An 11,548-nucleotide genomic window follows, 5' to 3' on the forward strand; every position below is an offset into this window, starting at 1 on the left:
GTAGTAGTAGTAGTAAAAGAAGAAGAAGAAGAAGAAGAAGAAGAAGAAGAAGTGTACTCCTAAGTAGAAGAAAAAGTGTTGGCACCAAATCTAATCTATTGTATTGATTTAATCTATCAATGGACCGGCCGTCTCAATACTTTTATATTATAGTGATATCACGTAGTCAAAAAGCCCTGCAATCTCAACAAAAGCATAACCTGAGGAAACAGACAACTTCCGACATATTATTTTCGACTCCTTTTTGTGCAGCGTCGTGTGAATCTGACCTGATTGACCTGGGTGACGCTTCAGGTCTTTGTCAAGGGTATCCTCCCCACGCGAGTTTGCCATAGACCCCAAGTCATATGGGTCGGGGCTGCCTCACAGCATATGAGCAGAGCAGCACTCAAGACCTGCCCCAGACAGAAAACAGAAAAACCCAGACGGTGTGTACCGTCAACAGTATCCTTCTCACCAGAACTCCAGCAAAATACCGCTCCCCCGCCAAAGAGATCTATTGCTTCCGGCCAATGCTCCGCTGACCCTGCACAACTGCCTTGGAGACCTCATCCAGGCAGCCCGCAGCGGCGGCAAAGAAACCGAGGAAAGCCCGGCTGGGGCTCAAGACCCGACTGAGATACTCGGGGTGGAACTGGACACCGACGAACCAGGGGTGGTCCTTGATCTCGATAATCTCCATACGCTCGCCCTTGGTGTCCTTTCCGATGAAAGAGAGACCGGCCTTCTCAATCTGCTCGATCATGTCGGGGTTGACTTCGTAACGATGACGGTGGCGCTCCTCAATCTGCGAGACGGAAGGTCCGTACAGACCACGCAGACGAGACCACTCGGTGTTCTCCTGGAAGACACAGGGGTGTCTGCCAAGACGCATGGTACCACCAAGCTTGCCCTTGTCGACCTCGGGCATGTAGACAATGGCGTGGTTCTCGGCCTTAGGGTGCAGCTCCTCACTGCCGACATCCTTGATGTTGGCGACGTTGCGGCAGAACTCCAACACGGCCAGCTGCATACCCAGGCAGACACCCAGGAAGGGCTTGTTGTTGGTACGCGCCCATGTGATGGCCTTCATCATACCCTCAGTACCTCTGTTACCGAAACCGCCGGGCACCAGGACACCATCGGCCGTGCAAACCGCGTGCCAGGCCTTGTGGTAGTCGGCGGGGGAGGCGGTGTCATCCTCCAGATGCGACGAGTCGACCCAGATGATCTGAACCTTCTTGTGGCAGTACATGGCCGCGTGCTCCAGAGCCTTGGAGACACTGATGTAGGCGTCGTGAAGGGAAGTGTATTTGCCAACCAGAGCAATGGAGACGGAATCGTGGAGGAAGTCCTGGCCACGAGCAAGGTCGCACCAGTCGTTCCACATGCGGCTGCCCTGCTCCTTGCGCTCAGGGGTCTGGGGGATCGACTTCAAGTCGAGCATATCGGTGATGGTGCTGATCAGCTTCTGCTTCTCGAGAAGCATGGGCACGTGGTATGTCGTCGTGACGTTGTGGACGGCAATAACCTGGTGCTGCTCGACGGAGCACATGTTGGCAATCTTGTTAATGGTGCTATCCTCCAGAGGTTGCTCGCAGCGACAAGCAATCAGGTCGGGGTTGAGACCAGCACTCCGCACATCGCTGATTGCCCTCTGCGTGGGTTTCGTCTTCTGCTCACCACCAGGTCCCGGCGGGATGACAGGGACGTAGGAAACGTGGATCTGGACAAAGTTGCCCTTGCCGGCCTTTCTCTGGAGCTGGCTCAGAGCGTGGATGAAGGGCGCACTCTCAATGTCACCGACGGTACCACCCAACTCGATGATACAGACATCCGGTTCCGCCTTGGACTCGTCGACGGGGATCTTGGCTACCCGCTGAATCCACTCCTGAATGGCATCGGTGACGTGGGGCACGACCTGGACGGTCTTACCGAGATAGTGGCCGATGCGCTCGCGGTTGATGACGTGCTGGTAGACCTTTCCGGTGGTGATGTTGTGATCGCGGGAGAGAGAGGAGAGGAGGTAGCGCTCGTAGTTGCCAAGGTCGAGGTCCATTTCACCACCGTCGTCTGTGACATAGACCTCACCGTGCCTAGCATAGTGGGGGTGATGTCAATAAGGTGTATCACCGAGAAGCCGAAAGCCACGCAGATACTGACTCAGTAGGTGCCATTGTGCCCGCATCGATGTTGATGTAAGGGTCGATCTTGATAGAGGTGACGGCCAGACCGGTAGTCTTGAGCAGGAGACCGGTGCTGGAGGCAATAATGCCCTTGCCCACGCCGGAGATGACACCTGAGGGACGGGCGGGTTTTGTTAGCAAGAGGGCACGAGGCGAGGGACCCTGGCAACTCCGCTGGTTTCCAGCCGAGCCGAGCAATTGAGCTTACCTCCGGAAACCAGAACGTATTTCATCTTTGCAGCGACCGACGGAGACGGAGTGGTGACAAGGGGACGTGAGCGATTACCGCGGAGCAAAGAGTCAAAGAATGAGGCGAAAAAAAGTTCGATTTGTGACCCTCCCGAAGCGGTGGGCCTGGTTGGTCAGGTGATTTTTCTTATCTTATCGGGTTATCTTATCGGGCCTCACAGCAACAATTGTATGGCTGAATACTTTCAAAATGCCAATTGAGGAGACAAAATTAAAACAAACACCAATTGTCATAAGTAGCTTCAATTGATGTGCATGGTAAAGGCTTTTATTGAGCAACATCATGTTGTTGTGCCCTTTCCATCTGAGTCATTTCATCCCCCATCTGTATTCATCTGTATTTTAAATCTGCTCTGATTGGCACCCGTGTGACGCCAAGCCCAGTCAAACGGTTACATTCGGGACTTCTGCCTGATGATGCTAGGCAGCACACCTCTTGTATCATGACTGATATTGCTTCACCTGTGTATCATTTTATGAAGTTGGCAGGATAAAGGATCCAATTTTCGAAGTCCAGTGTGAGAGAACAGTTAGTACCTACTAATAGTACATAGTTACAATCATTTCGTTTTGATCCAGAACCAAGATATATTTTCCCATGGGGTAAAGTGGTCCTACTACTCTGTTACCCTCAAATAAGCAAATACCATGGAACAGTTCAAATAGTTTTCATGAAGCTAAGTTAGTCATCAATTATTATGCAAGATTTTTTCTAAATTTCTTACTGATTTTATTTCATATATAATCTACTCTATCAAAATGTTAACGTCACCCACATAATGGGAAAATACAGGAGAGAAGAGACGCACAATTAAATAACGAAAAATTGGATAAACAATATATATATATACTACTATTATAGATATTTCTCGTCTGTAAGAAAATAAAGAGCTTGACTTATACTTCCAAATCATTCGCTTCCATTAAGCCTAAATCAATACTGCCTTTTCGCCCCCAACAAACCTCGTTATGGCAACAAAGAAAGGCATTTATATCTCTGGAGTCCATCTAACCGATGCACCCAATCATTTCAGAGGCTCCATAAACCTCTAATTATTTTTATTCCTAGTTGGACGAAAAAGAGAGGCTTAGTGTAAGCACTAACAGTTAGCGACCAACGCAGGATTGCCGACGATTAATTAGATTTTGCTTGTCTAGCACTAAACCTTCCGACCGACACAGCCTCACGCTCTTATAACTAGCTTGCAACCCCATTTCCCCAATGGAATTATACGTTATAGTATTCAATTTCCCGAGCTTTCAATTTCCTTACAATTAGTTGTCTTTTGACCAGAACATAGGCGCCCCAGACTCGAATCCATAGGGATTGTGCAACCATCAATATGGGTCAAAAAGCTTCAACCCCTCAACCAGGGGCCAAATTACAAGTCATCGGTGCAGGTCTCTCTCGCACCGGTACGGCGTCCTTCAGCGCCGCCTTGAACATTCTTCTCGACGGACCGGTCTACCATGGTGGTACGCAGATAACAATGGGTCCGTCAACCGAGATCAAATCATGGATTACTATTCTACGCGACTGGCTATCAGGCAAAAATCACCAGAAGGTTCTTGCCATGATGAAAGACCGCACAGATGGCTACGTTGCTATAACAGACGCTCCTGGTTCTCAGTTCGTGCCAGAGCTCCTGGAGATTTATCCCGACAGTAAGGTCATCTGTACGGTTCGCGATCCTGATGCATGGGTCAAGAGCATGGATCAGGTTGCGGGATTGGCTACATTGTGGTTTCTACGCGCTGTTCTTCTCCCACTTCCTGGAATGCGGTACTTTGTCGAGTATATCTCGGTCTTGCAAGCGCAGTGGGATAAGGTGTATGACAATGAGCGTGCGTTTGATATCATTTGGCATCGACACATTGCCTGGTTGAAGGAGATAGTTCCCGAGGATCGTCTGGTGTTCTACGATGTCCGGGAAGGATGGGAGCCTCTTTGCAAGGCACTGGGGAAGGATATCCCTGATGTTCCGTTCCCACGGATCAACGACTCCAAGGCTATTGATCAGGTTGCGCAGTATCATATTAAGCGTGGGCTGATGAGATGGGCGGCAGCCTTTACGCTGGTCGGGGCTGCTACTGCTTGGTTTATGCGCGGCTGAAGGATTCCAACAATGATCATTGGAATTGTATTGTAGATAGTCAACTGTGGACGTGGATATATAAGTAAGATCATGTGTATACTTCATTTATCACTGCAGCAATCGTACTTGACTTAGGTAGTAGAGGGATGGCAAACATTCATGGTACGCGGCCTTATCTTCTATTTAAAGGACTGAAATGACTGAGATTATTAACGATAATTCCTTAATATACGTGTCATCAAACGCACACTAAAAATGAGGGATTAAGAAGATAACTGCCACCGAACTAGACACCTGCCTTGGGGATGGAAATGCTTAAGATAACTTGTCACGAGAGCCCCCGGTTTGAGTATCGTAAAAGCGATGCATCAAAGCAATCATTGATTAACGGTATAGACGCATAGCTGATGTACAGGATTCTTCTTCCGGAAAGGCTTTCATTCGGATCTACAGCATATGGTGAAAGAAACTGATAGCAAGGAAGGAGGTAACGCTCGGATCATTTGAAGACACACCTTCCCAGCAATGGAAGCCGCCAAATTACCATTCGCCTGGAGGGCTGCCAAATATTCGTCGATTTACTTTTTACTCGTCGATCGGTCGCTGTGCTAAAGCGGCTTCACAAGTTATGACTGCAAGGGGGCGAGCATTCCCAACTTCCTTACGGCGGGCCGCAGAACTCAAGATTTGTTTGGTCAAGAATCCAGCGAGAGCTGAAGAATCTTCAATTCGGTGGCAATGGCTTGTCGGAAATACATGCACATTGCGGATCTTACATATTGACTTGGCAGCAAGGTTTTAATCACACCTACGGATCCTAAATTCTCTTTCTCATGGCGTAGTAAGACGACCGGGTCTCAGGGTTCAGTTGTCCCAGTCTTTATGAGCTAGCTGACGCTATTTGGAATGCTGTACTTGGTGGGCCTTTGACGCTGATCAGAGATTATAGCATTGAAACACGCCCAAGGACGGGGTATGTACACTGGGGTCTCTACTGTTCGATCATCGACTTGGAATTTGAGAGCCACAACCGTGGCCCATGAAGATAAGCTTAGTGGCTATTCTACGGCGAATTTCATGCAGTTGACGATCTGTCAATGGGTGCGACCGCTCCAGCGCAGCCCGGCTCAATTACCCCCTCACATATTCTGTTGTGCCATCAGCTCATGGTAGGACAATACAACTACCCAAGCAAGGGTGCTTTGCTACGATCGTGGAAGATGGTCAGCCTGAGCCAGGACTAATCAGGCTCATATTGCAGCAAGCCGGATACGTAGTACTATGTTGATGCACCAGGAGTTTGTTGGCCGTGGGTCTGCGAGGTTTATCGGATAACAACTTATTGCTTCTGCGCGATACATGGAACATATCCATTATTGGGCTCATGGTTGTACCGCAGACCGCTTGGAGCCTTGATATGACTAGATTGTACGTTGCACAACGAGTTCCCTCCTTGCAAATGTTTCAGATGCTCTACACTGGACAGATACCGGTATCTAATATGGGCTAGCGATACCTTCCGCAGTTGCAGAGCATGCCTGTTCGTTTATAGTTTCGGTATCATTAGCTTCGCTCCTGGCAGGAAGTAACGATGACTAGGACACGTCTTGCATCATGTTAATCTGTACCTTGAGTAAAGGCAGATACTTACATGGTTAAGGAATCAGCCTATGTTCACGATTGCTGCCCCATAAGACAATCAGCTCCGAAAATCCGAGATCAGCCTCTTTCTAGACTGATAATTACGTCTGATAGCCAGTAATAGTTCGTCTATGAGCAAATATGCCGCAACCTAAACAGTCTGATGCAATAGTCATCACTCTGTCACACAATCCTACGCAAGATGCAATATGCCCGTGGCATTCTTATCAAGTAATCGTTCAATTTCAACCACGAGCTGATGAAGCAACAGGATTGACAAACATATTAACATTCTAGTTGGTTCCCTATGTGCTTACCTTAGAAATGGATGCTAAGCAACGACACTGGACATCTAACTGTCGTCATTGTGCGCTTATAGAACTGCTCATATAGGTTTCGCCTCACCGTGAAAGGGCCATGGCCGACGCCTCATACGTCAACTCTGGCCCCATGGTGTCCCAAGATACTCTACAGAGACATGAGAACAACGGGAATGAACTCTTCTAGCAGCTCAGCTATACTGGAATCGTTCTCAAAGACAGCAATTCCTGGTTATGGGAAAGGAGAAAGACTACCGACGAATGAAGTTGACTTGATGTGAGCAAGAGCTGCAAGGGTACTTATCTACGCCAATGTAGGTAGCTAAAAGGAGTAGTGTCTAACTGTAAGCTATCCATAGCAGGCTAAGTTGCTAACGAGGCTCCCATATAGTGAGGTATCTTATAACTCAAAGCAGATTCGTCTCCCTCCAACTTTGACTAATGGCAGACACTACATACAACGAAATTTCTACCTAGAACCATCTCAAGTCACTCAACGCTCCATCGCAACATGTCTCTCTGGACAAACTACCAATCACTTCCCACCACGCAGTGGGCCCATGTATTCAGAACCCGGGGTGACAGTATGAACATCAACATTTGCTGGCAGAGACACGCTAAGAAGTACAGCTATCGAACTCAAAGAGATCCCCGTTGGGAACCCAGGCCCCGATGAAGTGCTGGTCCAAATGGAATACTCAGGAGTCTGCCACACAGACCTCCATGCATGGAAAGGTTTGATTGCCTTGAGTTCGGCTCTAGATACTGTTGTTCATCAGCTTAGGGGATTTTCCGGCTACCCCGAAAAGCAATCTCGTCGGTATGTCACACCTTGCCCAATGTATCGAGCTGGTTCCAACCATGACTAGGCGGGCACGAGGGTGTGGGATTGGTTGCTGCCGTCGGCTCGCAGGTAAACGGCCTTCGCATTGGAGACACCGTCGGAATACAGGTATTTTCTCTTCGCATGGCTTAACCAAGAACAGAGAGTAATGGGATGCTAGTGGATTAACAGAACTTGCGGCGTGTGCGAGTTCTGCACTACCGGGAGACAGCCACTCTGTCCTAAGCTTCAGTTATCGGGGTATATGGTCGATGGGACCTTCCAACAGTATTGTATTTGCAAGGCTGACAATGCAGTGCGCATTCCGTCCGGCATTTCGCTAGAGGCTGCTGCTCCGGTATGTTTGCGACTGTCCACTTCGAAATGGCGGTCTAACTCGGTGCACCGTCTAGGTTCTTTGTGCCGGGATTACTGTATACAAGGCTCTCAAGGAAAGTGAAGTCCGACCAGGAGAGATAATCGGTAAGTAAGATTCTGGCTTTACCGACTGATTCATCACCGTTAATTCATGCGACTAGCCATTGTTGGCGCTGGCGGAGGATTGGGATCCTTGGCTTGTCAATATGCCAAAGCATGCGGACACAAGGTCCTCGCCTTATCTTCCGGGGCCGCCAAGAGGAAAATGTGTTTATATGACCTTGGAGCGGATTACTTCGTCGATTACAAGTCGCCGGACGTTGCAGAGGAGGTGAAGCGCGTCACCGGGGGCGGACCGCATGCTGCGATGATAGTCTCATCTGTAGAAGAGCCGTTCCACCAGGCTACACAGGTGATTTGAACGTCTCTTTAATACCGTGAAGAAAAGCTGATATATCCTCCAGTACATTCGCCCTGGCGGAACAATCGTCGCTGTTGGTCTCCCACCTGGAAAGATCTGCACCGACCTTTTCCATATGATTACCCAGAGAATCAACATCAAAGGTTCCTATGTGGGGAACAGAGATGAAACGGAGGAAGCACTTGCTATCATCATCAAGGCCGGAATTAGCGTTCAATACGAGGTGGTGGATTTCTCCGAACTTCCAAATATCTACGATCAGATGGAAAAGGGTATGTTCAACTGTGATCATACTACGTCTTGTGTTGACGTCTTCCAGGAACGATGAAAGGACGAGCCGTGCTGAAGATCGGAAAGACGCTTACAAGAGGCCCTGAGCGGCAGTCGAGTCTCTGCAGAGACCTGCATTTCTCGCCAAAGCAGACAAATGGCATAAATGGCTTTACAGCGAAGAGTACCATATCAGGGGCCCTAGAACGAGCCATTGAGCGGGCCGGAAGAGATTTCCGGTCTGATACTGTGACTGTTCCTACTGAGGCCGTGATGGAGGTGTGTCTCACACGTGCGGCTCCAGACAACGGCTGACTAAAAATTTTCAGGCGATTGTAAATGCCTCAACTTTCGGGGATGACATCTACGATGAGGAAGGAGACGCAACAGTGAATGATTTCCAGGACAAGATCAAAGCACTGACAGGCAAGGAGGCAGCGCTCTTTGTCGTATCCGGAACCCAAGGCAACCAGATCTGTCTGCGCACTCATTTGCACCAGCCGCCTCATACGATTCTTCTTGACTACCGTGCGCACGTCCAAACATGGGAGACTGGTGCAATTCCTGTCTTGTCCCAGGCCACAGTGACGAGCGTTGAGCCGAAGAACGGTGTTCATTTGACCCTGGATGATGTGAAGGATCGGATTATCGAAGAAGGAAATTGTAAGGAAACTTTCCTCAGAAAAGATCTCCAACCTTGCTGATACTGTCGCAGTCCACTTCCCCCCTACCAGAGTTGTCTCCCTCGAAAATACACTGAGTGGCTCGATTCTCCCATTGAAACATGCCAGAGAAATATCGAACTACGTCCGCAGGGTTCGTGTGCCTCCAGGCCGGACCCCCATCGCCATGCATCTTGATGGAGCCCGGTTGCTGGAAGGTATAACTGCAGAGGGAGTCTCGGCCCGCGAATACCTTGACTGCTTTGACAGTGCCAGCATCTGCATTTCCAAGGGTTGTGGTGCTCCAATGGGCAGTGTTATCGTTGGTACTCGAGAGTTCATTGACCGCGCGAAGTGGTTCCGGAAGATGTTTGGTGGCGCAACTCGACAGGTAATTCCAGCGCAGTCCAGAAGAATCCAAAAATATAGGTACTAATGAGTTAGACTGGAATGATGGCCGCTGCTGCTACCGCTGCAATGGAGCACACTTTGCCTCTACTCCCGAAAGTGCATGCGCTTACACGGCGCGTGGCCGACTATCTCCATCGGATCGGGTACGAGTTCCTCATGCCAGTGGACACTAACATGATAGTTCTCGATCTGAAGAAAACTGGCATTACTGGAGATGATATTGTGTTCTACTGCAAGCAGCAGGGGTTGTTGGTATTCCCCAACGGGCGACTGGCCTTCCACCACCAGATATCGGAGGATGGGGTTGCTCGGCTTCAAAGGGCTTTGTTGGAATTGATTACAGATAAGAAGAGATTCTAAACTGGACGAGAGTATGAAGGAGAGCAGTAGATACTTGACATGGCAACTTCTGGAACTTACTGTTGTGTTGTTAGATTTCCTATAGACAGACTGCAAGGCCGTCTCACAGACAATCTGAATGTTGATTTCCTATTCCAAACCCACCGTCCACCATACTGACACATCTGAATACCACTGATCCAGACCAATTACTCCCCAATATTCATCTCCTCAATCCCCTTAGCCGCCCGCTCCTTCCAATCCGCCCTCCACCTCGTCAACGCGGGCCTCCCATGAACCACATCCCCACACGACCACAACATCCTCCTCTTATCCAACTCCTCAGAGACCTCACCATCGGGACAAACGATATAAAACCTCCCTTCGGCCATGCCCCGACTCAAAAAATCCACCACCTGCTCAGGAAACCACGCCCCATCCGGCTTCTCCGTAAAATGCCTCCTCACCATTCCGGTATATGTAAACCCCGGAACCAGCAAATGCACAGCCACATTGGGATGTTTCTCATACAGACTATAACTCAACTGCTCGGCAATACTCTTTACCGCGGCCTTGGAGGCATTATACGCCGGGTTGCCGGGCGGGTTGGTAATACCCTGTTTGGATCCCGTCAGGATAATCGCTCGCGGGGATGTAGTGTCACGAGTCATGTCGTCGAGGAATGTCGCTATGCCGTTCGTGTACCCTAGTGTGTTTACTGCGAGCGTTCGTTGGAAGTAGGATGGGTCTGTCCAGGCGGTTTTGCCGTCTGTGGGTTGGACCATGGTGCCGGCGTTGAGGAAGAGGAGGTCGATTCCATTAGGGTGGGCGGAGGTGACGGAGGCGTGGACGGATTGCCAGTCGGAAGGGTTGGAGACGTCAATGTGGTGGGCGGATGTTTTGGTCTCGAAGGGGACGATGGTGGAGGGCAGAGTTAATGCTACAAAGTTGAGGGCTTCTTGGTCGTTGTCAATGAGGATGAGGTTCATGCCGTGTATGCGGCAGAACCGGGCTGTGGCTTGCCCGATGCCTGAGGCGGCGCCGGTGATGAGGGCTGTTGCGCCGGGGCGGAAGACGGGGTGGAGGGTTGAGGACATGGTTTCTGGCAGTGGGACTGTTCTTTTTCTTGTTTTGTTTAGGTGATGGTGGGTTTGGGTGTTGTTGGTGTGAAGTTGGAGGGAGGGAGAGGATGAGGGGGTGAAAGTGAGGGGTTGATGTTGATGATAGATGGCGGAAACGGCGACTCGGGCTTCCGAGGGGGTTGCCGATGCCGATGGATGGAGGCCTAGATTATGAAGTACTCACTGTGCAGACGTGAACTACATAGTATGCAGAGGCATAACGGTGGTGTGGGGACTGGGGAGAGGGGTTACCCGAGTATTTTGTACTGGTTAGCTTTATCATCGGATGACAGTTATCAGTATCAGTAGCGGCCAGTATGAAGCCAGAAAAAGATGCTCTAAATGAAGATCCCTGAGAAGTTGCAAGTTGCATGTTATAGTTGGGACTGAAAGAGTACAGAAAAACAGCTAGCATGTGACTATAACTTCAACTTCCGTTGATGGGGCAATTCCATTGGAGAATTGTGAGTAGCTAGTCAACATGGTGCTTTCTGGACGAAATGTGGCAGCCATGAGAGAGAACATCGAACTGAGGAATGGCATTAACGGGTATGGTTCTATCACATATGGTAGATACCCATCTTACTATAATCCCCAGTTTGCTCATTAAGTGGCTCATGCGTCTGCACCAGGAAGAATGTCTTGAAATAAG

At 49.5% G+C, this 11,548-nt stretch overlaps 4 protein-coding genes across 4 annotated transcripts; 2 read left to right on the forward strand and 2 right to left on the reverse strand.

The window, feature by feature from the left end:
- Positions 1–78: 78 nt before the first annotated feature.
- Positions 79–2,452, reverse strand: BO85DRAFT_480159 (putative CTP synthase). The gene is made up of 3 exons (XM_025662989.1): positions 2,374–2,452; positions 2,143–2,278; positions 79–2,075 (listed from the first exon to the last, which is right to left on the reverse strand). Exons 1-3 carry the CDS (start codon positions 2,396–2,398, stop codon positions 497–499), a joined length of 1,740 nt encoding a protein of 579 aa, XP_025512587.1. The 5' UTR covers positions 2,399–2,452; the 3' UTR covers positions 79–496.
- A 1,009-nt stretch (positions 2,453–3,461) lies between these two features.
- On the forward strand, positions 3,462–4,575 carry BO85DRAFT_403294 (sulfotransferase family protein). Its single transcript, XM_025657221.1, has 2 exons — positions 3,462–3,507; positions 3,573–4,575. Exon 2 carries the CDS (start codon positions 3,758–3,760, stop codon positions 4,526–4,528), a length of 771 nt encoding a protein of 256 aa, XP_025512588.1. The 5' UTR covers positions 3,462–3,507; positions 3,573–3,757; the 3' UTR covers positions 4,529–4,575.
- Positions 4,576–6,718: 2,143 nt separating this feature from the next.
- On the forward strand, positions 6,719–9,890 carry BO85DRAFT_95637 (uncharacterized protein). The gene is made up of 13 exons (XM_025665810.1): positions 6,719–6,785; positions 6,863–7,055; positions 7,102–7,206; positions 7,256–7,291; positions 7,341–7,423; positions 7,476–7,652; positions 7,708–7,777; positions 7,834–8,084; positions 8,137–8,365; positions 8,413–8,642; positions 8,693–9,026; positions 9,079–9,416; positions 9,470–9,890. The coding sequence occupies exons 2-13, from the start codon at positions 6,983–6,985 to the stop codon at positions 9,794–9,796; spliced, it is 2,253 nt and encodes a 750-aa protein (XP_025512589.1). The 5' UTR covers positions 6,719–6,785; positions 6,863–6,982; the 3' UTR covers positions 9,797–9,890.
- BO85DRAFT_452086 (SDR family NAD(P)-dependent oxidoreductase) lies at positions 9,741–11,142 on the reverse strand. Its single transcript, XM_025660743.1, has one exon. The coding sequence runs from the start codon at positions 10,870–10,872 to the stop codon at positions 9,985–9,987; it is 888 nt and encodes a 295-aa protein (XP_025512590.1). The 5' UTR covers positions 10,873–11,142; the 3' UTR covers positions 9,741–9,984.
- Positions 11,143–11,548: the final 406 nt, after the last annotated feature.

Source organism: Aspergillus piperis (assembly GCF_003184755.1).
Source record: "Aspergillus piperis CBS 112811 unplaced genomic scaffold BO85scaffold_18, whole genome shotgun sequence".
Classification (NCBI taxonomy): Eukaryota; Fungi; Ascomycota; class Eurotiomycetes; order Eurotiales; family Aspergillaceae; genus Aspergillus; species Aspergillus piperis.